At 39.5% G+C, this 27601-nt stretch overlaps 1 protein-coding gene across 2 annotated transcripts in view; it reads left to right on the top strand.

Annotated features, from left to right (window-relative positions):
• The first annotated feature begins 530 nt into the window (after window positions 1-530).
• LOC137290889 (CYFIP-related Rac1 interactor B-like) overlaps window positions 531-27601 on the top strand; it is a 40913-nt gene continuing 13842 nt past the window's right edge. Inside the window, exons 1-7 of one of the 2 annotated variants that reach the window (XM_067822059.1) lie at window positions 531-630; window positions 11778-11880; window positions 12362-12483; window positions 20499-20604; window positions 21696-21832; window positions 22034-22108; window positions 22361-22480. In XM_067822059.1, the coding sequence (XP_067678160.1) occupies window positions 11805-11880; window positions 12362-12483; window positions 20499-20604; window positions 21696-21832; window positions 22034-22108; window positions 22361-22480 (636 nt within the window). In that variant the 5' untranslated portion in view covers window positions 531-630; window positions 11778-11804. The remainder of the gene's footprint in view (window positions 631-11777; window positions 11881-12361; window positions 12484-20498; window positions 20605-21695; window positions 21833-22033; window positions 22109-22360; window positions 22481-27601) is intronic. The other variant, XM_067822060.1, reaches the window with a different exon arrangement.

Raw genomic sequence — 27601 nt, forward strand, 5'->3', positions numbered from 1 at the left:
TCCTAATGTTTTCACCTAATTATATCCAAACGATACATAAACCGTACCCAACTTCTGCACGTCATTCCTGCTCATTTGACAGCAACCCGATAGCAGACGACATATTAGTGACGTTATAGCACGTGGTTCTTTGACCTCGTAACGAGGTCAGACTTTTCGGAACAGGTGCGCTTGTCGTGTTAATGCTGAATGCAGAAGGAGGCATAACGTGATGTAAATAATGTAGAGTCAAAACACTTACTATATGATGTTGCTTTGATTTGGTTCACCGTTATTTCTCTCAACTTTGCACTGCACGTGGATTTGTTTACATGATATAAATAGACATCGCGTTGCATCGAGATTTTCACTACAGTGAACTTTGCCGACATTATTCAGATTAGTTCGTATTATATTTTCTTATGATTGCGATTTCCATTACTTTTAGAGTGCATTTATATGTTAGAATTATTTTACTTCCTCACCTGCAGAAGCTCATGTTACCATATTTGGAAAGTGCTTGCGCTTGACCCGGAAGAGAAATGTAACTTGTCCTCAAATGGCCGAAGTTGTGTGAGGGTTGAGTGCATGGATCTGGAACGATTGATGATATAACATTCCCGTTTCAACGGTAACTACATGTACATATAGGTAGGAGTTCTGCGATTTAAAATTAATATATGTTGTTTTTCCATTTCCTTGTTTGTCGAACGAAGCACACAGCGTGCAACCTAACGTCGCACCGAATGCGAACTGGCGATTTGTGAACTTGCAGTTCTAGTGTTTTCTGTTCTGCGTAATTTTCTGTCAATTCTAAGTCTTAGGGTCGTTATTAACCCTGGGATATTATGTATCAAGGCGTTCATTGTTACAACCAGAGTCGTTTTACTGTGATTTCCACATTCTCATTACACCAGTTAACATATCCAAATCTTTTGTAGAGTGATAACCCAACGCGGAAGTGATGTCAAAATGAGTTTATCCATTAAATACAAGTCGAAGGAAATATAACCAACTTTCAATTAGACAGTGACCATTTCAGTGTCATCATCCCAGCTTTCGCTTTATTGGTTTTATGTGTTATTAATGTCAGGTAACTTTTCTTAACTTTTCAGTTGTATATTTTTACCATGTTCACATTTGCAAAAATCTATGTATCACTATATTTACATAGGGAGTACACATCGAAAATATGCAGCCGTACTCTGGCAGAACAGTTAGCTAAAAGTCATTCATCTCTGTCAGTGGTGTGCAGTATATCAGTTAACATCACACACGTATATGTAGAAATTCAAAATTTAGGGACTAATGTTTCGATCACACATGCACAGACTGCATAGCAAGCGCTGATGTGTCCAACTATGCAAGTAACACTTGGACTGTGTTTGAGAGATGTTTTGACATTCCAGGAAACCACACCACAACTTAATTGTCATCAACATGTGTTTAGGGTTATATTGATATAGAAAGACAAGATAAGGTACACATGACAGTATTTGACTTATCTCTGACATTATCTTGCTCCTCCATGAAGTGTCATAACTCAAATATAGTCCACCCAAGCTGTACCTGCATTATTTGAAGTTTACTTTATGTTAACATGGAAGGTTTGCACATAGTGTGTAATACTTTACCTTGAGCAAATGTAATCAGCAGGAGGTGAAGATCACCAGTCACCTCGACCTTCCGTTGATAATTAAACATGAAATACCTGCTTCAGTAAAGTTTTGGTTTAAATTTTCGTTTTTGTTTGCGCCCCAAGACCCAGATTGTGTGATGCAGGTGTTTTGAACTTTAGGATGGTATGACAGTTTCAGTGGACGTATCAGTGTGGTGGAAACACTGCGTTAATCCAGAAATCTGTGTGTAAAACAATAGAGTGTGATGCAAAACTAGCAGTATAGCAAAGGTATTTGGATTAACAATTGTATTATATTACTCTGTTTACAAATCAATACAATTTACTAAGTTGTAATTATTATGGCAAAACAGAATAGAGTGTCAGTGCAAATGTATTGTCACTATAATGATATGAGGTAGAATTACTGTTAGTGTTGAAGTCAGTAACAGTGCTTAAGCTTCCAAACTAGGCCTAGTCTTGATATCCAGAGTGACAACAGTCAACAAGTCTGTTAATTCTTGAGTACATAAAATGGGACAATCCAATTTGTCTTCAAATATATTTTGCGTCAGCCTCATGACATTTCACATGTCATGTCACCTCCTACCTTTGTGATACACATGTTATGTGTATGGTGCATCATATATATCCCATGTCACTCATACCTACTCAGTTTTCCTAACATGCATGGGGTTATAGATCAACTGTCATGTTTAGCTAATGGTCATGGTGTGAACATTTTTAAGACTTAATTTGGTGTGTAGGTTGTGTAAGAATGTTTTTGTCATTGATGTGTTGAGAATTTCATGAAGAGGGCTACTGAGATGTAAATATTGCCATAGATGTTCATTAATATTTATGTTACTGTTTGGTGTCTAACAGGGTCTTGAGGGGCATATAGATATTTGTATTCAAGTGACCTTGCTTTTATATCCCATACCAGACTTTGAAAACACAGCGTTGTCAATGGCCATTTTCCCTGTGCGCTTGAGAGAAGTGCCAAAATCTTGTGACGTTCGTCACCTAGCAACCTGAAACATGGTGCTCCCTGGTTGTTTCTACAAGTTGTGAAATTTGCGATGGTGTATGAATAAAACCAACTGAAATGTTGGTGACCTCTTAGCTAGTATGTATCATCAGTAAGTCGATACACATGGATCGTATCAATATATTGTATCGTCTGATTTTAATTTAATATCACGATTATTGAAGTATTGATATATCGTCACAACTCTAGAGTAATTATGATTGAAATATTTCTAGTTATCTCTGTACTGAAACATTAATCGTTACAACTGATATCCAGCGCAGGGCATGGCCATGTCATCTAAACACAGGATGACAAGGCCTCATAGTTTCCAGTGTTATTTGATGTCAGTCATGAACCACCATAAAGAGAAATTTATCTGCAGGTATTGTTAAGAGAATAGTGTATTGCTGTACATCAAACAGGAGAAAATCTTCTGTGTGGAAGCTCGTTCTTGTCCTGAAGAAAACAGAAAGAGGTTTGTTCCATGTCTCACCTGTATGAATAGTGTGGAACCTATGAACTTGGTTATAAGAAACAACCAACACCTGTATGTAGGGAACAGCCAACACCTGTATGAATGCTAGTATGGAACCAGTGAACTTGGTTATAAGAAACAACCAACAACTGTATGTAGGGAACAGCCAACACCTGTATGGATGAACTTGGTCATAAGAAACAACCAACACCTGTATGCAGGGTACAGCCAACACCTGTATGAATGCTAATATGGAACCAATGAACTTGGTTATAAGAAACAACCAACACCTGTATGTAGGGTACAGCCAACACCTGTATGAATGCTAGTGTGGAACCAATGAACTTGGTTATAAGAAACAACCAACAACTGTATGTAGGGTACAGCCAACACCTGTATGAATGCTAGTATGGAACCAATGAACTTGGTTATAAGAAACAACCAACAACTGTATGTAGGGAACAGCCAACACCTGTATGGATGAACTTGGTCATAAGAAACAACCAACACCTGTATGTAGGGTACAGCCAACACCTGTATGAATGCTAGTATGGAACCAATGAACTTGGTTATAAGAAACAACCAACACCTGTATGTAGGGTACAGCCAACACCTGTATGAATGCTAGTGTGGAACCAATGAACTTGGTCATAAGAAACAACCAACGCCTGTATGTAGGGTACAGCCAACACCTGTATGAATGCTACTATGGAACCAATGAACTTGGTCATAAGAAACAACCAACACCTGTATGTAGGGTGCAGCCAACACCTGTACCAATCGACACCTGTTTGTGAAAACTAAAGAAAGTCTTCCATGTGGCTGTTTCACATTTGGTCATGTTGTCCTATGTGATGTTACTGTTAGTGATTCAGAAATTGGGCTTGTTAAAACTGTTGTCCACAGCCAATCAAGTATGTTCATTAATTTTATACAAAGGCTTCAGAAAACAAGGAAATATACACTGTATATTGTATTGTGGTTACGCAGTCCTTATATATAATCAAACTGAGTTTGTCTATAGGTCTTATTTAGTTCTTCAGGTAATTACAAAGCTTTGTCATGAGGAAGAGCACACTGTATTCTAAAGAGTAAGGTCGAACAATCTAGCAGGAAGTGTTCCAGGTTATTTCTCAGATTCTGTGTTGTCAAACCACTACACTAAGCGTTATCTAATAAGGACTCAATCTGCACCTATTGTCAGTTTGTCACTTACAGGTGTAGGACAGTAGCAGGCAGCTCGGCTTAAATTGTTGTATCATCTCTAGTGCATCTTCGCTTAAATTGTTGTATCATCTCCAGTGCAACTCCGCTTAAATTGTTGTATCATGTCTAGTGCAGGTCCTCTTAAATTGTTGTATCATCTCTAGTGCAGCTCAGCTTAAATTGTTGTATCATCTCTAGTGCAACTCTGCTTAAGTTGTTGTATCATCTCTAGTGCAGCTCAGAGTAAATTGTTGTATCATCTCTAGTGCAGCTCCGCTTAAATTGTTGTTCAGCTCAGCTACAGTTTTTGTGTCATCTCTAGTCTAGGCTAGATCTAGATTCACTAATTTTCCCACAGCGCTAGGGGAAAAATTGGTTTCAACGGCTATGCTGCACATCAGAAGAAGAAATTGAAGCAAAACATTCTAATGTTTGTTTTGATTTAGTGAAAACATTCAGCTAGATGAAGGCGTTGTCACATCCTGTAGAGGGAAATACGGGGTTTTATCAGTCCCGAGTAAGGTTTTATTCCCTGCGGCTCTGGGAATACAACCTTACTCGGGACTGATAAAACCCTGTATTTCCCTCGACACGATGTGATAACTTATAATGTCTGGTTTATTGACACCTATATGTCTGCCTGCCTGTCTGCTAATGACAATATGCAGTGCTCAACTTCAGTTACTGAACATTTACTATTTCAAGTTAACACCCATTGGGCTTACAAGCCATAAACAATGAGCTGGCTAAGCATATCGGCAAATGAAGCAGTGGCCAATGAAAAAGCCCCGTTACACTTGACTGCACACCCAGCGGTACTGACTGGGTCTGCTATCCCAGCTGCTTCATGTCGAGGGAGGTGAACCCAAGTACCAAATATTGCACTTTTGATTTCCGATTATCCGTTTATTTGTTTTTCACAATCAAGAATGCATTTTATATATCATGAACAAGTGAAAACTGTGTTTTAATTATGTGATTTAATTATGTTTTTTTGGTTGCATGTGACCTTTAAATTTTGTAAACATATGGCATCGAAACAATGTGGCCATGACAGTGCTTTTAAACAGGGATCAGCTGTGTCTCAGTGTTGCCATGGTTTCATGGGTCCCACATCAAGGACATGTTTATGTGCACTGAAACATCTGACGTTTTTACACACTTCTTTGCAACTGGTATTTGACTAGGTCTTTATCTTATGTTGCACCTGCTGCAAGAAGGTGAATTGAGCCTTGCAAGTGTAGCTCAGTTGTAATTGTTGTATCACCTCTTGTGGAACACAATAACCAGCATTTTGTGAAACAAGATTTGGTCATGATGATTGTAATAGTGACAATTATTTCCAGTAAATGGCAGCTGTCATTTGTCTGTTGTTAGGATTATTAGTGTAGCCAGACAGTGTACAGAGATACACTCAACATTAAGAAGGTGAGGTTGGTATTTTTCTCCACTGTTAGGCTGTTCGTGGTCAGTTGGTGACCACTGAGTGTCAGCACAATAGCCCAGTTCATGGGTTTCACCAGGAGGGGAATGTCTACAGTGTGTGTCACCTTATGAATGGATCTCACTCAGAGGTGTGTGACATGCATATTGCTGACAGTCCAATTGTTCATGCCAGTTTATCATGGTTTTTGTCTTTTGAGCATGTAGAAGCTGCAATACGCTTTGCTTTATTAGTGGTCATGAACCTCCACAAGCTGACCATTTTTATCCATATCTGTGTGATACTCACTGTCAGCCATATTGGACTTGCTTGGCAACTAAATAATGCTTGTTGACATATGACGTAATCATTGTAATGTGACCTGGTTGTTTGAGCCTTGATTCACAGGGAGGAAAGGGATAATTTTGACCCCTTTCCCTTACTAGAACAATCTTTATATTTATGGCCTATCTCCCTGGCTGTATGACTTGGTACAGACATGATGCTCTGTATAGTTAATGAGATGTAGTACAAAGTATGGTGAGGGACCCATTTGTATTTCTGTGTGTATAATTTACAACCCTGCTGTAATGTGTAATGTTGTAACCTTTATTGACATTCAGAAGATTTTCGTAGGGTCTTTTGAAGTAGGTGTAACCATACTTTCTCAACCCAGCCATTTCCAAATTCCATGTACAGTCAGAATCCCACAGGAGAGGACCAGATGACCTGGTCTTCGTTATGATGTCAGTCACTGGATTGTCTGGTTGAGACTAGATTGTTTACTGACCACCATGATAAAAGTGCAGTACAGCAGCGTTGGACAGCACATTTTACCTGGATGCAACGATGTGTCTTTAAGTGAATTGTGATCCCCTTCAACCTGGAAGTCCATACTGCTTGCCCAGACAGCAGCTCATTCACAAAGTGTCTACAGCAAGTCCTGTGTTGACAGAAAGGGGTCACAATAGCTATCCTGAGTTCTGTATCTTAAACCTTATCTCCAAGTGGGCATTTACATGTGAGCAATGGTTGCAGTAAGTATAGGTATAAGTAGAAGGTGTATCGTTTCAGTCACTTGGCCAGTAATTTCTCTCATCAATCCTGTGTTAATAACGAATGGTCAGTAAAGATCCATGGCTAGTCTGTCTCACAGGCCCTGAACTGCATTATATTCCCTTATTCAAAGCCCTCTCGGCAATGCTGAAACCCTAAATGTATCTCTCGCTCGGGAAATACCATCATTTAGGCACTCTTGTCGTAAACATGGGCACTCATGTAATATCCTCCATGAAGTCCCTTTCATAAGTGTCGAGAATGGAGAAGTTCCTGTCAGGATCCTGTTTGCTGACTTTACCTTCACACTGAACACCGTAGCAGCCACACCTGCTAATGTCAAAATGATCTTATGTTGGTGCAGAGTGATCTCATTGAATGGCTATAGACTTTCATGTTGGCAGGCCTCACTTTGTCACTGCAAATGACATATGCTGTACCAATTCTTCCTAGTAAACACAAGCTGTAAAATCGTTAGTTCTAAATACACCAGAAAACTTAAAATAACAACATTTTCTGATCAGTGAATTTGACCTGTAACCTTGAGGATGTCGGAATCTAGACTATTTATCCCAGCAAGTAAGAAAGCTGTTAACAATAACTAGTTGATTGCTAATGTCTCCTTAGTACTACATACTTAATCTTATCTTGCTGATCTTTCATCCAAGCCCAAATCCAAACTATCAGTAGTAATTTATTTTTATTTTGTTGGACAGTTGTGAATTAAAATATTGATAGTTCAGTTCTAGACTTCTACTGTTACATATATTTTAGATGTTCTTGATGCTAAAGATGATGGTAATTCAGATATATAATGTGTGCTTTAATGCTGTACAAAATCTCCTGTATTAACTTTGCCTGCTGATTGCTGTTTGTTGTAGTGAGACATTGTGTGGAGACATGTGCTGGGTATAGAGCCTGCTGACTGGACTGTTTGTTGTAGTGAGACATTGTGTTGAGACGTCTGCTGGGTATAGAGCCTGCTGACTGGACTGTTTGTTGTAGTGAGACATTGTGTTGAGACGTCTGCTGGGTATAGAGCCTGCTGACTGGACTGTTTGTTGTAGTGAGATATTGTGTGGAGACATGTGCTGGGTATAGAGCCTGCTGACTGGACTGTTTGTTGTAGTGAGACATTGTGTTGAGACGTCTGCTGGGTATAGAGCCTGCTGACTGGACTGTTTGTTGTAGTGAGATATTGTGTGGAGACATGTGCTGGGTATAGAGCCTGCTGACTGGACTGTTTGTTGTAGTGAGACATTGTGTTGAGACGTCTGCTGGGTATAGAGCCTGCTGACTGGACTGTTTGTTGTAGTGAGACATTGTCTCGAGACGTCTGCTGGGGTTTGGTCTGTGTGTTACAGCTGGACAGTGTGCATTTACCAGATAGACCAGGACTTCCTAGTTGAGGACTGAGGATAATAAAGGCAGGGAAGGAACCTCTATATTTGTACAGGACAGTTGTTTGGCCTACGGGAATGTATCTATTCATGCCAACTGCAGTAGGTGTAAAGGTATTTGGTGTATGTTTATATGATCTGTTTGTCATACAACAACTCTCCCAGACACCATTATGCACACTTGTTATTCAAGCCATTGTGCACATGTACACAGTGTATGAATCAGTTTCCAGTTGATTTCAAGATGAACTCAATGTAGGTGTTTCAGGGACATTCTATAACTTTCACATCTGTTGCTATTAAAGCAAGTACACTATGTATTGGTTTCAGAGTTTGACATTTATTATGGTATAATTGTCTTGGTGATTCTCAGAAATAAATACAAATATGTATTGATTAGATTTTTCATCCAGCAGTTTTACCACCTTCGGAGAAATGTTGCCTAAATGCAGCATTTTTCTCATAGGCATCAGCCATTACACACAAACCACTGAAACAGTGTATTTGCTGTTTTGTATAACACAAATTTCATGGCATTGGAATTGGAATTATTTTAGGAAGTTTCACTTGATGCTGTTGAAGTGGAGCTCTAGGGCGCTTTGTACTACAATAAAAATAATGTGTGTCAGCACTGGCAAGCTGGTGTTGACAGTGGCTCAAATCCCGCCATTGGCAGAACTTATTATCGATACCACATTATGTTATGTAACATCTAAATTTATCTCATCACACTATGTCGGGTCACTTCACTTCACGTCATGTCACATTACATCACATCCCATCACATCCTGTCAGTGGAGTATATTTGTAGCCTGGTTGATTGAAGGATATCAGAGTGCTTTCATGTTTTCTTACAGAAAATGTTTTCTGGTTCTGTTTTTGCACTGTTATCTTCATGCAGCCTTTTCCATGACTCGGACAACAAAGACTTGTCCTGCTTGCATCACAGGATTGTCTGGTCCAGACTCGATTATTTATAGGCCTTCATCATTTAGCTAGAAAATAGCGGAGTGCTCCTTCAAACAGCAACATAAAAACAACTCCAGCTTGCAGCTGGTGGAACGAGAATGTACCATAATTGTAGCTCAATTACTTTCCAGCTTACGAGACACAGGAGTGGTGGTGTTCTGCATGAGCTGATAACAATTGCTTGAGTACATGTGAAATATGTCCGCCATACTTGATGATGTATTGTTAAACAAGCCATTGAGGTGTTGTGCCAAGGTCATGTCACTTCCTGTGGTTAAGATACGTGTCTTCCCAGGCAACAATGTTGAAGAGGGAGCACTTCGTGGATGGATAACTGACTTTCATGGGGAGTTCTAGCATTGTCTCATAGAAGACATTACAATTCCAACACTTAACTGTTTGATTAGACGCTTATATCATTTACAGTATACACTTCTAGATCAATCTTGGGGGCTATTTTGAAATAAATGTGTTGAATTTTCAAAATAATTAAGTGTGAAGTGTTATTGATAAATTCTATTTCATGTCCCAGATGAGTGGACCATGCTGCTCTGTTGTCCTGCGACATGACCCCAGAACATACACTGAGACAGCGATAGCTTTGTCAAGGCCTACAGTAAATGTGCTAAACTCCATTGTCAACAGCTACATGCTGAGTCAACAGGGCAGCGTGGAGGCCAGCTGCGTGTCACACGGTGTTGGCTTCTGCCCTCTTGATGCCACTAGATATGTTTTAACATCCTCACACAACACACACTCCCAAGATGAATGTTAATTTTTCTTATGTTGATTTTCACTGTTCCTTATAAGATTCAAATCACTTTTCATGCTCATCCTGCATTGACACTGTCACAGCCCCCAGTCCGATGTCTAAGATGGATGTTATGTTCAGCAGGCATCATGTCACTGGCAAAACATCACAGGTTTATTTGCATGAAGCTACAACGACTGGTTAATATTTCAGACTGAGTTTTGAAGCTTAGGATAAAACAACAAACTGCCAAGTCTAGATTGCGAGGCATTTGTTGGTAACTTGGATTGTTGTAAGGGTCGTGTTGCCCCTAGGAGTCTTGTTGAGAAAGTATCATCTCAGGTTGATTATATACTGGCAGTCATAGGTGAGAACTGGAGGAAGTAGAATTTGGTGGAGCCTACTGGGATAAAGGTTGGAGAATGAGTATACTTTGGGTATGGGTGGGTGAGAAGTGGTAGTGTTTGGTGTGTGTATATGGACGTTCATGACCGAGATTAGGTGGGTGAGTAGGGGTACGGTTTGGTGTGTGTATGTGGAAGTTCGTGACTGAGTTTGAGGGGATGGGGTTAGGGGTGGGTGAGTGTAGTTGGATAAAAGTGAAGGGTTGTCACCTTCAACAGTTACTGTCACATGTGATAATTTAATGAGCATAGGGGCATGTAGGTATGCATGGGTCAACTGTCAACTCTTTCAGTGTCCCAGGAAATAAGTATGTTGTGCTGGGTCCCATGCTAATATAAATGTTCTCTAGATAGCATGGTTTATGATATGTCAAATTTTCTGACACTCAAGTAGGAGAACATAGTTTGTGAGCTGATATAATTATATCAGTATGTTGACTTATGTTAAACTGAAAGCTAACTTGCTCTAAAACATGCATGATTAGACCCCTTTAGTTACGGTATCAAAGCTTGCACCATGCCTCTTTATTTCCCTATTGTGTTGTTACAAGCAAATACGTGAGCATTTGTTGGTGATCCTTTCATTGTTTTCTGGTTTGGTTCCCAGATGTTTCTGTGACACCCAGCTTGTTAAGGTGCTCATTCAGAGGAAGTGAGATCACATGACAATATCTTCTGACCATAAATCTTTGTAATCAGAAAACGATTGCCCGATAATTCTCCACTATACCCTGGATGCATCTATTACTCATTGCGATGATCTTGTTAACTTCCTTTGCTGGCTTTGCATGCTCACAGTAGCCAGTCAGTTAAGCTGCTGTTACAACCAAACTTGTCAGTGCAGCTGCATACTGAAAACATACAGACAAATTGACAGGCCCAAAACCTTAAAAAAAATATATGCTGCAACTTTTTTCAGAATATCTGCAATAATATATTATTGTGTTGACAAGTTTAATCAGTTAGATAATTTAAAAAGTGAAAGTGAGTTGTTATTGGTTAGCTCAACTTCCCAGTGTAGACAGCCAATTAGATAAAAAGCTAACCAAAGGAGGTAATAAAAGCATCGTGCTGAGCCGTAGATGCATCCTGGGTATGGTGGAGATTTGTTGGAGCATATATCCTTGAGATTATTGAGCATGACACAAATTGTAGATTAGCTGTTGCATTTTTCATCAACAGCAGTCCTTCCACTCAGAAGCAGGGGACAACTGATGTCACTGGGATGCTGATTCTGCTCCATCTCTGGAAGGGTTGGCAAGTTCTAGTTCAAGTGTCTTGCTTTCCTCTCTAGAATCTATTTACAGACTATCACATTGTTGCTGGAATATTGCTGTATGCAGCGTTAAACAAGAAAACAAACAGAGCGTCTTCTGACAGGAGGGATATGGATGCTGTACTGTGTAATATGTCGTCTGTTGGAGAAGATCATCTATCAACTTATTTTATCGCATTGGTTTCAGCTCCCTTGAGGCTTGGCACAGGCTGTGATGGGAAACCTTCTACGTATTCTTCTCAACAATGAACCTCCTGCCAAAGCACAGGACATCTTCGTGGACTTCGAGAGTGAGTGCTGACACACTTCTTATCTTAGACAGGGACAACCAAATGTCAACCTTGATATCAACCTTGGTGTGAACCTCAGACTTGAATGGTCCCATGTGGAGTGAGCTACAACAGAATGTAGGCAGTAAAGTTGTTTGCTGATGGTGACCACCACATGGATGGAGAGTTGTAGATGGATCCTTGCCCCAACCAGTTACGTGCAGCACACTGGAACAGACGTTCATGATTTGTACAACTACCTTGCATGCATGTTTTACATAGAGTGTAGTAGCTACTGTATGGTTTTTTGTCATCAAGCGATAAGGCTTCCAGCTGTTATTGTCAGTTGGCTATCGTGAATACCACACAGCAGAAATCAGTCCTGATCAGACCTTGTATGACATAGCCATGTTCCTTGTGTGGTGTTGTTGTGTTGTTCCTGTCATGTAGCTGTACTGTTTCTGTGTTGCTCCTGTTCAGTGCATTTTTATCTGTACCTCAGACACAGAACCAACGGCCCAGGAGCGACCTGTGTACAGTATGGTTGAAGCTGTCCTCAAAATCTCCCATGAGATCACCAAGGAGTTACGGAAATACACAGGAGCCACAGAAGAAATAAGACAGGTATGTAGAGAATAGAAACCTTTTCAGGCTGGACAACCCTGATATGTATCGAATGAATACCTTCTCTCTGTGGACAACCTTGACTCTGTAAACAAAAATTGGTATTACCAAACAGAATGAGCTTCCATGTATTTCAAAATCCATTTCAAGCTTCTGTCTGTATGGGATAGTGATGGTAGACCGTTTCTGGATGGGATAGTGATGGTAGACCGTGTCTGGATGGGATAGTGATGGTAGACTCTGTCTGTATGGGATAGTGATGGTAGACTGTGTCTGGATGGGATAGTGATGGTAGACTGTGTCTGGATGGGATAGTGATGGTAGACTGTGTTTGGATGGGGTAGTGATGGTAGACTGTGTTTGGATGGGATTGTGATGGTAGACTGTGTCTGGATGGGATAGTGATGGTAGACTGTGTCTGGATGGGATAGTGATGGTAGATTGTGTCTGGGTGGGATAATGCTTGTAGACTGTGTCTGGATGGGATAGTGATGGTAGACTGTTGGGATGGCATAGTGATGGTAGATTGTGTCTGGGTGGGATAATGCTTGTAGACTGTGTCTGGATGGGATAGTGATGGTAGGCTGTGTCTGGGTTGGAAAGTGATGGTTGACTGTGTCTGGATGGGATAGTGATGGTAGGCTGTATCTGGGTTGGAAAGTGATGGTAGACTGTTTCGGGATGTGATAGTGATGGTAGACTGTGTCTGGATGGGATAATGCTTGTAGACTGTTTGGATGGGGTAGTGATGGTAGACTGTGTCTGGATGGGATAGGGATGGTAGACTGTGTCTGGATTGGAAAGTGATGGTTGACTGTGTCTGGATGGGATACTGATTGTAGACTTTCTGGATGAAATTGTGATGGCAGACTGTGTGTTAATGCTTGGGAATGGTAACTTCACTGAAATGGTCTCACTGTTGTCAGAACTTTAACATGAAACATTGCACTACTGTGGTAACTTGATAGATGATTCAAGGTAAGTAACTCCCTGGTATTGGCTGTTTAGTCTAGTATTGTATCACAATCAATCACTTCTCCAACAGGTTTTCCTTTAACTGTTTTCTTATCTGTAACTCTTAATTGTGCAGTACAGCTGGCCATGTATGCATCAGGGTCATATAACTTGTGCTTAGGAGGTGTAGTACAGCTGATGTATTCCATCTTGATATTCCTCAGCTAGGGGATATGGCTTTCAGCAGTGATTTCATATGGCTCTATGTTAGTCTGATTATGGCTGGAGGGGCGGACTACTGATGTGCGCTTACACACGGTGGAAGGAGAAACACTTTTGGAAACATGGGGATGCAAATATCTGTTATCTGTCAGATCAAAATAGCTTCAAGGGTTTTTTTCCTCTTCATATTATATGTCCCCTTCCAAAGTGTGTGACAGGCAGGTCGATGGTACCCTCATACAGCCAAGTGCATTTAGGCGGGACTAGCACGATTCATTTCCTCATACACAAACTGATACGTTAGCCATGTTATCGGATGTCACCTCCTTTTTCTGAACACTTTATATGAGCAGCCCCCCATCTCTACATGCACTAACCCTGTCCATACTAAACCCATCTACACTGATGTCTTGTCATCAACACAGTCTACGTTTAACTCCAGCTAATTGTGCCACTTAGTGTTGACATGGTGCACCTTTGATTGAAATGGGGCAAGATACTTGACATGTAGTGAAATGTTTGGACCTTCTTGGGCTTCTCTGGGAACATTATCTGACTCTTAACTTTGAAATTTGACATGTGATACTTTATCCGACTTTTGTGTACTTACAAAACTTTCCGTATCTGCTATTGTTTCGGAATATTTGACATGACTGATCTCATGACAGATTATTAACAGTTTGTCAAGTGTAACGAGGAAGAATATGTCTCTGTCAGCTTTGAAACACTGCAGTTCTACAGAGAGTAAATTAACATGTGTTCATTGAGACCTTGACATGACAGGGGTGTGTACATACATGAACGTAAGTGACCTGTTACGATGGTTACACAGGTATGTTAATTTATGTTCATTATGTTATGTGGCCAAGTCTTACATATGTTGGATTGCAACATTGTGATGCATTGGTGCTCTTGAAGCTTTGGCTACCTTAGTGTTTTAGTTCTGTGATACTGAAGGACTTCCATTGTTGGATGTCACAGGTTGAAATTCTTTTCTTAAAGTTTACTTGTCAACGTTCAAGTGAAAAATATCAATTTACTTGTCCTTATTCAAAGAGTACTTGTCCCAAGGATTAACAATGATATGATATTGTATAATGTGACATTCAAATTAGCCACAACTTTAACTGAGTTAGTATACTGTTACAGTTTGATATTGTGAAAATGTTTCATATTCCAATCACTGAATACTTTTAACTGTAAAGCTTAATATTGACACTCATGATCTTTCAAGTAACTAACAGTCACTGAAAAAGACTAGTCAGGATCTGTGTAAGGGAACAGTTACACGAACAGTCATTCAACACACTTGCAAGAACTTGCCGGAGTACTGGAAGCTGATCCTTTGTACTCGCCTTCCTTCACCATAGAAAGAATATGTGAGGTACCAGAGGTATTTCTCATCCATTCCAGCAAGGCAGGTCTGGGGTTAAAGTCAGAAAGTTACTTTGGTTTCCATGTGTCATGATGCTCAAGGTGTGATGCAAAGTTTCCTGATTGAGGACTGTTCTCTGATTGGTTTTCACCAGTTTCATGCCTTAGAACATTCTCTCACATATAGCTGTTCCAGGCAAACATCAGTTCAATCACCTCCCTAATGTTTTAAAACTTGGGAGGTTTCTCAAACTGCAAGCGCTGTGCTTCAAAGACTGGTCTGGGACAGCCCTTCAAGTGGCCTTTGAGGTCGGTGAACTCCTGCAACACTTGTCTTCTGTGTTCTTGGGGAAGTATAAGTGTGAAAAGTTCCATTAAATCAGAAAGATCATCTTTGTCATATGTCTCCCTCTCTGATGGTGACTGTGTGTAATCAAACACTTTGAAACACTTTAGAGGTTTCTCTGAGAAACAAGCAAACTGCTTGTCTATGTAGGCAATAATGCTGTCAACAAACTGGAGGAAGAATGGATCTTTTTTGAGGATTACAGGATTACAAAGACCAGTTAGTTTGATGCCATCAAACCTGCCTCCCTCATGACTTTAGTGCTTTGAAGAGAACTCTCCGTTTTCTCCTGTTCCAACAGGATCCAACTTCTATACAAGTCCATCTAATTCTGATGCAACTTCAGTAATCAGCAGATGTTCCCTCTGGAATGCTAGAGATACCTCAGTGATGATGGGAAGTATATATCCAGCAAAATATGCATTGTTTTCACAAAACAGTTTGTCTTCATTTTTCTCAACCAACCTTTACACTTTGAACTCTGCTCAGATGTACCAGTTGCTACACTTTGAACATGGTTGATGACAGAATGAAAGCTTGTTTTCAGAACTCTTAACAGTTAAGCTCTAATTTTGCTGGCTACCTGTCTAATCTGCTTTATGTTACTGAGATTGACTAAATCTGTATTGAAAATCTTGTATAGTGATTTCAGTTCTCTCCTCATCTTTGGACTGAAGATTTGCTTTAGTGTCTCTTCAAAAGTTGAAATGTTGCTCTCACGTTTTACTGAATAGAATACTGCAAGTTCAAGCTTATATGACACACCATAAACTGGCACCACATGTTCTGCTTTATCACGAATTTTAGCTGCCACACCAGATTTACTTTCTAACATTACAGACGAAGTAAATTTATAGCACTTTTAATCCCATCTAGCACGCCCTCAGCATGACAGTGTTCAAGAGGTACAGTTCCAGCATGGATTGAGACAGGACTGTCTCTTGTTCTAAAATAGCACTGTCAGTGCTTACATCTCTCAAAATTGTGACAAAGTTTGCTTGTTTGATTTTTTTGTAATAAATTCACTGCGTAGTAAATTTGATATAACTTTAAGAAATTCATGTGCTGCAGGAATGTCTCTATATTTGCTTCCAGTATCCTACACAATCCAGTAAGTCTGGGCAAGATTCACAATAACTAAGTGGTTTGCCACGATATGCAGTATGAAATGCTGTTATAAATAATTTGTCTAATTTCTTCAGTGTTGATTCGTCAACAGATTGCAAGCCTTTCAAAATGGGATGATGTTCATCAGAAACCTATGATTTAGGAGTTCTAACATTTACGCTGGCTTTTTTGCAGCCCTTTCATAGCATTCACATTTGAGATGAATGTGTGATACATTGTGACTCTTCAAATATTCAATTTGAAACTTTGAGCATCTGTCAACAAATGTGTGTTTCTTGTTTTTTGGCAAAACATTCGGATATTTCATGCACATTTTGCATTTCGTGACATTTGCTACTTCGTCATATTTGAGCCGAGGAAATTGATTGCTCCAACCTGGTATAAACTTTCGTTCACGTTTTTCATCATCGTATTTTTTGTTTTTTGATACAGTTGCATCTTTTTGTAAACTGTCACCTTTTCTTTTATTCCCACCATAGAAATACTAGTAATATCACGTTGAACAGTTTCACAGAATGGTGCGTCTTACCATCGCTTAGCAATGCAATTTCATTAGCAATACCCCTCTAGGAGAAATGACAAAGGGAGGCTACTCTAATCTAAACATTACGGACTAGAGGTACTTTCATTTTGTCTTTTGCACTTAGCTTCAACAAATTGCCACTCACAAGTGATGAAATTTTTTTTTTGCACTTTACTTGCCATCGGGCAAGTCAAATTGTTAAGTTTTAGTTTTTGTCCTACATGCTACATGTAATATTTACTTGGCATGGACATTGGGCAGTTGTATTTCTCAACCCCTGGATGTGTTTAGTGGTCTTACCGGAGGCTCAGTTGTCATGGACACTGCCTGGAGAATCGCTCCCCTTAGTTGAGCCAGAAAACTTTTCCTTATCCTGACTCATGCTAATTGCTTATCTCCTCTTCCCTGGTGAACGTAGTGGAACACCTGAAATCCCTTGAAGTTCCCTTCTAAAAAGAAGAGGACGTAAAATACACTCACCCATGTGTAGCCTCCCTTTACCCGCGCCTAGGTCATGGGACTGACCATGTACAAGGTAGACGACAAGAGGCTTGCTCAGCTTGACACAACTACGATGCACGTTTTTTTCGGATTAGAGTCAACGAGACTCTCATCGCAAAGTTTAGCAAACCTGCCAACGAGGAAAAGAGAATGATCCTGTCAGCATCAGTCACTCAGATTAGGGATCAGTATTTCATGTCTGAACACCTCGCCTCAACTAGTGCGGGACTGAATCTACTTCATCGACAAGATTAATGAGGTAGCAAGGATGGTCACCCAAGACACCAGAGAAGTCAGGATGATCAAGTCTGTCGACACCTTGACAACGGTGCTCAAGCAGACAAGTCAGCGTAACTCTAACAAGTCCAAGTTCTGCAGAATCCAGAGAGAGAAGGTAAACATTGAAGATGAGGGTCTGAACAACTGGAGTCTTCTACCTTCAGCCGTTCCCATACAACCGTCTCAAGGGGGTGGACATCCCCATTGGGGAATTCTCAACGACGAATATGTTGTAAACTGTTGTAAGACACATGACATAGAGCAGGGTTATTTACCAGCCACAGATGAATAGAATATTGTTCTTTTATGTGGATATTGATGGATACATCCCTGAACAAGGTAGTAGCCTTACATTGCTGCTATAACATTAGTCTGTTTTAAATTCAATATTTGCATTTTGTTTTTATTTATTTGTTGTAGCATTCAGCAGAATCTATATGACAGAAAAAACACACTAGATCGTGCATAGGGCGTGTGTGAAATAGGATCCACATTGGCAGTCTATGCAATCTTAAAATGTTACAGTCATGATAGAAATTTACTATAAGTATAAACAGGCCGAGTGCTCTTTTATTCCTTTTCAAAATCATACAAATATGACAATAAACTAATTAGGGTTATGAGACAAAATACATAGATATTCATTGGCTTCGTTATTTTCCTGTCCTAGTAGTTTTTTACCATTTCTACCACTGGCATATGATTAACCTTCAAAGTGTTTCATTTGTTTTCATAATACATTTGTAATGAAAAAATGACTTCACCTTGGCTGATCTGTCTATAATTAACCTCTCATTTGCGCATATTGGCTGCGCAGCAGAGGTCACAAACCAGTCACGAATTCTGGAATATCATCCGGGTACTCACGGGAGAAAAACAATAACAAAAGGAACAACCAGGCCACGGAAATGGCTCCTCATGAGTGTCCCTTTAAGTTGTCAGACTTGCAACGATGGAAATATGTCGATTACACACTAGATTAGCAGTCAAGCGTCATTTGATTCTTCAGACGGCATAGAGGTCTTCTAACAGCAGACCTGTCAGGAGATCAGTCTACAGGTGGATTTTACTCTCAGGCTCAGCTCAGATGACTTGTGAATCTAAATTCCTGGGGATTGGATTCATCACTGCGTTGAAATGTATTGCTGTCCCATCAGTTCGGTGGGTCAAAGGTCAAGCCAATGTTAGAACAAGTTCTACTCTCTCCATTACCACTGCGACAGTGCTTATGTCTACTCGGACTGCTCACGTCAGCTCAGGACATGATCAGACGAAGATGCCTGCAGCTACGTCAATGACAGTGATTCCTGAGTCAAGGTTTCAAGTCTTGACCGGTTTACAGCGCTGGACATCTGAGATAATACCCGCTTTGGTGGACTCCCCAGGCGAAGGCCCGCACAGAAACTTCTAAGTTAAAGTCGGCATCCAACAACCATCTCTTTGTATACACGTCTCTCGAACGATGGGGTGCCCATCTAAACAATGAGGTTGCAGCAGGAGTCTGAAAGAAGGAAGATAGCTCTTCTCATCAACCAGTTGGAGATGAAAGTGGTGATGCATGTTATCCATCACTGATCGACAACACTGACAGACAAGCTACTGATGATCCACACAGACAACTCACCAGTGGCTTTCTACATAAACAAGCAAGGGTCAATGAGATCGCCATCTCTACTACACCTTACGTTTCAACTCTTCGACATGGTCGACATGGTTTAGTAAGAATGTTGCATATCAGTTATAGTTGCCAGTATCCTGCCAAAGAGGGGGTATGTTCATGAGATTTTGTGCTCCAAAACACACCAGTTGTGTTTCCTGGTGTGACGTCTTGAGAAAACACACCTTGCTTCGCAAAACAGTATGTGCGTCTCGTGGGGAAACCATCCACAAGGGGACACGTGACTGCCCGTGGGGGTCAGTGAGATAGCAGAGCTTGTCCTTGTAACATTGTTTTGAGTCAGTCAGAATAGAGTTTGAAACTAACATGACATTGTGGCTTTTCCTCATTATCAGTCTGATTCTCAGTCTGATTAGACGTAATTTTGACAGCCAGCAGAATCCAGCGTGGGCTGACCCACCGCCATTACATGTTCCCGTTTGGGGGGGAATTATTGGACGTAATTTTGACAGCCAGCAGAATCCAGCGTGGGCTAACCCACCGCCGTTTCTGTCATATTCTGTAAGCAATTAGCATGAGTCAGGATAAGGGAAAATATGTAATTTTTTTAATAAAATTGATATTTTATACCTATCCTGACTCATGACAAAAGCCTTCCCAGCAGTCCCTCCCAGGCACGCTGAATTCCTGTATTTGCGTGTCGGGTGATATACAAGGAAAGAGTAACAAGCATGGGTGGTCAGATGACCTAGGCGTGGGAAAAGGGAGGCTACACTGGGTGAGTGTATTTTACGTCCACTTCTTTCTAGAGGGGAACTTCAAGGGATTTCAGGTGTTCTATTAACTTCGCCAGGGAAGAGGAGATGAGCAATTAGCATGAGTTAGGATAAGTATAAAATATCAATTTTATTCAGATAATTACATCTTTGGATCATGATTCAATCCCCATATTACAGGACCCAACCTTATTAATTTCTGCAGTGTAGTAGATAATATGATATAGCAAAAATATTGTGTAAAAATATTGTGTACAGCTGTAGTACTGTATCTGAGTTTTTCTGTATTGGTAGGCCATATCTAACCCTACAGTTGCCGAGCACCAAGAGAAGGCCCTGGAGGCTGTCTTCCCTCTAGTTCTCAAACTGAAAGCCTTCTATGAGTTCTCCCTCAAACTGGGTGAGTATCTGTTCATTCCAATGAAGTTAGCAAACCACATGATTTCTATTCCCAGAAAGCCTGCAACTTGTTTATGTGGTTATGTCAGACAGTAATGACACAAATGACAAATGAGATATAATTAAGCCAATTGTTGCTAATTATGTTGTTGATGTGTAGGCAGTGATACCATGCAAGGCTGACATTTGTCCCATTCAGTCGTTCTGTATAGCAGGTTATATTGTCCAGTATAATCTGGCAAGTATTTAGTTACATAGTTGATCAGCTTGGGACTCTAAAGCTGCTCATACATTAAACTTGAATATAACTGTAAAATATGATCATATCCATAATTATACATTCACAGGAAAACCATAGGTCCAGAGCGTAGATTCAATGTGAGAATAGGCTCCCCTCCTCGCTGTGGTAGACTGGGTCATTGTGTCATTGTTCTCTGAGCATGGACACTTTTACCACCAACCAATATCATCATGTTATTTACACCTGTTGCATTAAAGACTGAGATGTTGCTGGTATTCACTCTTATTGAAACATTCCTTACATCTCATCCAAGTGATTTGGTGGTCATCCCACCTTTAGAATGAAAGAATACAACTGTTACAGAAAAACAAATATACTCATCACGAGAACCAGCTTTTATTTTGGAACAAGACTACTGAATACATGTGCAAACTGGTGTCAATGAGAGGAGGAGAGGACCCTTTGTCCAATGTAGAGAACATGACAAATTCCTTGTTACATGCTTTAACAATTGCTCATTGAGAAACCATCACAGATATTAAAGCAAATTTAAACATCCCCAATCTTTCTTAGTTGTGGTGTTTTGTCAGATTATGATTCTACTCACACTGGCTGACACATTATCATTACATCATTTTATGAGAGAAACATGTGATAAGATACATTTAGCCAACAGGTTGTAACTGGTAGGAAGGGAAATGTTGTATAATTACTAGTTCTCCCTGATACAGGAGACTGTTAATCAGTTATGTGTGTCACTGAAGGATGATATTGTCCAACACTTTGGTAGACAGTCATGTCTGTATTTTCCATGAAGACTGGTGTTCATAACTTTTGATTTCTCTCTTCAGAAAATGTTGTACCAGACCTACTTCGAGAGTTGTGCTCAGACAACATGACGCCTCGGGAACATCTTGAGTGCCAACAGTCTTTGTTTAAACAGTTTGCAGAGATACTGGACTTTGTCCTCACTTTTGATGATCTGAAGGTACGAACAACTTTGTGGTTTCAAACTCAGTTGTTTGTTTATCACCATGGAAACTTGCTGACTTTAGACATACACACAAGACTCTGGAGGAGGCCACAATGAAATCTCTGATAGGCATGGCAGTGTAGGACATTATTGGTTTTGTGTTCATTCCTACAATAGTTCCGATATAATGCTCAGTTCCAACTCCTCTGCTTCCAGATGACCAATCCCGCCATTCAGAATGACTTCAGCTATTACAGGAGAACGTTGTCACGGAAACGACTTGCAAATGAGGTTTGTGGTCTGTATAGTTTATCCATGACCAAGCTGCATTCCGCAGTGAGATGCTGCTTCTCCTTTTGGGATCTCCTTTCTCTGAGGGTTAAATAGTTTTCGGGACTGTGGAGATTATTTGGTTAAGATGTTACCTTTGATGGCTTGTTCTGTTCTTACTATCATATTTTGTATTTTGTCTACAATATTGTAGTTCAGCACCATTGATGTTGATGCCATGTTTATGAGTAAAAAGAACTGTTATTTTTTCAGGATGAAAATGAGGAAGAAACTGTTTCTAATGAGATGGCCAACAGGATGTCCCTGTTTTATGCACATGCAACCCCAATGTTGAAAACTCTCAGTGATGCCACAGCCAAGTTTGTGTCCCAGGTATGAAACCGTTTGGTCATCAACATGTGACCTACTTGTACATGGATGCATGAGGGGACTCAGTGGTGATAAGTATTTATGTCTTTACTGTGGGCATTAGGCCAACAGTCAGTCTTTTCATTTAATTATGCTAGATAAGTTAGCTTTCATCTGAATGTTACTGAGGTTCATAATTACAGGCATAATTTGAGTTTGGTACCATGCAGACATTTTAAGGTTTCATCCACGTTGAATCAGTTGCAACCATGAATGTTCGAGAAACGCAAGAAACAGTATGTCAGTCAAATGTAGAGTGCTTCACAATGAAAGATGGGTATTACAGTGAAATGTAGAATGCTTCACAATGAAAGATGGGTATTAAAGTGAAATGTAGAATGCTTCACAATGAAAGATGGGTATTACAGTGAAATGTAGAATGCTTCACAATGAAAGATGGGTATTACAGTGAAATGTAGAGTGCTTCACAATGAAAGATGGGTATTACAGTGAAATGTAGAATGCTTCACAATGAAAGATGGGTATTACAGTGAAATGTAGAATGCTTCACAATGAAAGATGGGTATTACACTGAAATGTAGAGTGCTACACAATGAAAGATGGGTATTACAGTGAAATGTAGAGTGCTTCACAATGAAAGATGGGTATTACAGTGAAAAGTAGAGTGCTTCACAATGAAAGATGGGTATTACAGTGAAAAGTAGAATGCTTCACAATGAAAGATGGGTATTGCATTGAAATGTAGAATGCTTCACAATGAAAGATGGGTATTACAGTGAAATGTAAAATGCTTCACAATGAAAGATGGGTATTAAAGTGAAATGTAGAATGCTTCACAATGAAAGATAGGTAGTACAGTGAAATGTAGAGTGCTTCACAATGAAAGATTAGTATTACAGTGAAATGTAGAGTGCTTCACAATGAAAGATGGGTATTACAGTGAAATGTAGAGTGCTTCACAATGAAAGATTGCTATTACAGTGAAATGTAGAGTGCTTCACAATGAAAGATGGGTATTACAGTGAAATGTAGAGTGCTTCACAATGAAAGATGGGTATTACAGTGAAATGTAGAATGCTTCACAATGAAAGATGGGTATTGCAGTGAAATGTAGAGTGCTTCACAATGAAAAATGGGTATTACAGTGAAATGTAGAATGCTTCACAGTGAAAGATGGGTATTACAGTGAAATGTAGAATGCTTCACAATGAAAGATGGGTATTGCAGTGAAATGTAGAGTGCTTCACAATGAAAGATGGGTATTACAGTGAAATGTAGAGTGCTTCACAATGAAAGATGGGTATTACAGTGAAATGTAGAGTGCTTCACAATGAAAGATGGGTATTACAGTGAAAAGTAGAATGCTTCACAATGAAAGATGGGTATTGCATTGAAATGTAGAATGCTTCACAATGAAAGATGGGTATTGCATTGAAATGTAGAATGCTTCACAATGAAAGATGGGTATTACAGTGAAATGTAGAGTGCTTCACAATGAAAGATGGGTATTACAGTGAAATGTAGACAATGCTTCACAATGAAAGATGGGTATTACAGTGAAATGTAGAGTGCTTCACAATGAAAGATGGGTATTAAAGTGAAATGTAGAGTGCTTCACAATGAAAGATGGGTATTACAGTGAAATGTAGACAATGCTTCACAATGAAAGATGGGTATTACAGTGAAATGTAGACAATGCTTCACAATGAAAGATGGGTATTACAGTGAAATGTAGACAATGCTTCACAATGAAAGATGTGTATTGCAGTGAAATGTAGAGTGCTTCACAATGAAAGATGGGTATTACAGTGAAATGTAGACAGTGCTTCACAATGAAGGATGGGTATTACAGTGAAATGTAGAGTGCTTCACAATGAAAGATGGGTATTACAGTGAAATGTAGACAAATGCTTCACAATGAAATATGGGTATTACAGTGAAATGTAGAGTGCTTCACAATGAAAGATGGGTATTACAGTGAAATGTAGACAATGCTTCACAATGAAAGATGGGTATTACAGTGAAATGTAGAGTGCTTCACAATGAAAGATGGGTATTACAGTGAAATGTAGAGTGCTTCACAATGAAAGATGGGTATTACAGTGAAATGTAGAGTGCTACACTAGAGTGCTTCACAATGAAAGATGGGTATTACAGTGAAAAGTAGAATGCTTCACAATGAAAGATGGGTATTGCATTGAAATGTAGAATGCTTCACAATGAAAGATGGGTATTACAGTGAAATGTGGAATGCCTCACAATGAAAGATGGGTATTAAAGTGAAATGTAGAATGCTTCACAATGAAAGATGGGTATTACAGTGAAATGTAGAGTGCTTCACAATGAAAGATGGGTATTACAGTGAAATGTAGACAATGCTTCACAATGAAAGATGGGTATTGCAGTGAAATGTAGAATGCTTCACAATGAAAGATGGGTATTACAGTGAAATATAGAGTGCTTCACAATGAAAGATGGGTATTACAGTGAAATGTAGACAATGCTTCACAATGAAAGATGGGTATTACAGTGAAAAGTAGAATGCTTCACAATGAAAGATGGGTATTACAGTGAAATGTAGAGTGCTTCACAATGAAAGATGGGTATTACAGTGAAATGTAGAATGCTTCACAATGAAATATGGGTATTACAGTGAAATGTAGAATGCTTCACAATGAAAGATGGGTATTACAGTGAAATGTAAAATGCTTCACAATGAAAGATGGGTATTACAGTGAAATGTAGAGTGCTTCACAATGAAAGATGGGTATTACAGTGAAAAGTAGAGTGCTTCACAATGAAAGATGGGTATTACAGTGAAATGTAGAGTGCTTCACAATGAAAGATGGGTATTACAGTGAAATGTAGACAATGCTTCACAATGAAAGATGGGTATTACAGTGAAAAGTAGAGTGCTTCACAATGAAAGATGGGTATTACAGTGAAATGTAGACAATGCTTCACAATGAAAGATGGGTATTACAGTGAAATGTAGAGTGCTTCACAATGAAAGATGGGTATTACAGTGAAATGGAGACAATGCTTCACAATGAAAGATGGGTATTACAGTGAAATGTAGAATGCTTCACAATGAAAGATGGGTATTGCAGTGAAATGTAGAATGCTTCACAATGAAAGATGGGTATTACAGTGAAATGTAGAATGCTTCACAATGAAAGATGGGTATTACAGTGAAATGTAGAGTGCTTCACAATGAAAGATGGGTATTACAGTGAAATGTAGAGTGCTTCACAATGAAAGATGGGTATTACAGTGAAAAGTAGAATGCTTCACAATGAAAGATGGGTATTACAGTGAAATTTAGAATGCTTCACAATGAAAGATGGGTATTACAGTGAAATGTAGAATGCTTCACAATGAAATATGGGTATTACAGTGAAATGTAGAGTGCTTCACAATGAAAGATGGGTATTACAGTGAAATGTAGAGTGCTTCACAATGAAAGATGGGTATTACAGTGAAAAGTAGAATGCTTCACAATGAAAGATGGGTATTACAGTGAAATGTAGAATGCTTCACAATGAAAGATGGGTATTACAGTGAAATGTAGAGTGCTTCACAATGAAAGATGGGTATTACAGTGAAAAGTAGAATGCTTCACAATGAAAGATGGGTATTACAGTGAAATGTAGAATGCTTCACAATGAAAGATGGGTATTGCAGTGAAATTTAGAATGCTTCACAATGAAAGATGGGTATTACAGTGAAATGTAGAATGCTTCACAATGAAAGATGGGTATTACAGTGAAATGTAGAGTGCTTCACAATGAAAGATGGGTATTACAGTGAAATGTAGAATGCTTCACAATGAAAGATGGGTATTACAGTGAAAAGTAGAATGCTTCACAATGAAAGATGGGTATTACAGTGAAATGTAGAATGCTTCACAATGAAAGATGGGTATTACAGTGAAATGTAGAATGCTTCACAATGAAAGATGGGTATTACAGTGAAATGTAGAGTGCTTCACAATGAAAGATGGGTATTGCAGTGAAATGTAGAGTGCTTCACAATGAAAGATGGGTATTACAGTGAAAAGTAGAATGCTTCACAATGAAAGATGGGTATTACAGTGAAATGTAGAGTGCTTCACAATGAAAGATGGGTATTACAGTGAAATGTAGAATGCTTCACAATGAAATATGGGTATTAAAGTGAAATGTAGAATGCTTCACAATGAAAGATGGGTATTACAGTGAAATGTAGAATGCTTCACAATGAAAGATGGGTATTACAGTGAAATGTAGAGTGCTTCACAATGAAAGATGGGTATTACAGTGAAAAGTAGAATGCTTCACAATGAAAGATGGGTATTACAGTGAAATGTAGAATGCTTCACAATGAAAGATGGGTATTACAGTGAAATGTAGAATGCTTCACAATGAAAGATGGGTATTACAGTGAAAAGTAGAGTGCTTCACAATGAAAGATGGGTATTACAGTGAAATATGTCACAAAGAATGACAGTGATTTTTATCATCATTATATGCACACTTACTCTTCGAAAACAGACTGCAGAAGTTGAGATTGAAAGCTTGCTAAGCTAACACTTGCCAAGTTGGTTCGATTGAAGACATCTGTGTGACTGGTAAGGTCACTGTGGTCTCTCATGTGATCGTCCTACTGTAGGTTTATCTTTGACTGCTGGCCGTATATTTTGCCTTGTGGTCAATATTTGTTGTTGACTACCTGGGATGGTTTAGTTTGGTAACTTTGAATAGGAATGCAATCACCAGTGTTCTTGTCAATTGGTTTTTCACTCACCAGTTCTGCTCTCGCGCTTTATGGTTGACTTCGTGATTTTTGGTTTGTGTTTCAATATCTTGGATTGTGGGTCCTCATGTATCACTCTCTATTGTTCATACCTCTCGCGGTAGGGGAGGGCGCTTCATGTTCCTTTTTTCTGTACTTTTTTGACAGCGATTTGTTGTGTGTGCAGTCAAAATGGCGGTCCCACGTGACTTACCAATCGACTAAACCAGTATGGTTTAGGCGGGGTCGTGTTTGCGTTGTGTTTGTTTCTGATACCGCTTTACCTTTGACGCAGTTTAATTAATGTTTTTTCCGCTTGCATTTTAGCACACTTAATGCCCCATTCTCTGT

This window comes from Haliotis asinina, chromosome 7 (assembly GCF_037392515.1).
Source record: "Haliotis asinina isolate JCU_RB_2024 chromosome 7, JCU_Hal_asi_v2, whole genome shotgun sequence".
NCBI lineage: Eukaryota > Metazoa > Mollusca > Gastropoda > Lepetellida > Haliotidae > Haliotis > Haliotis asinina.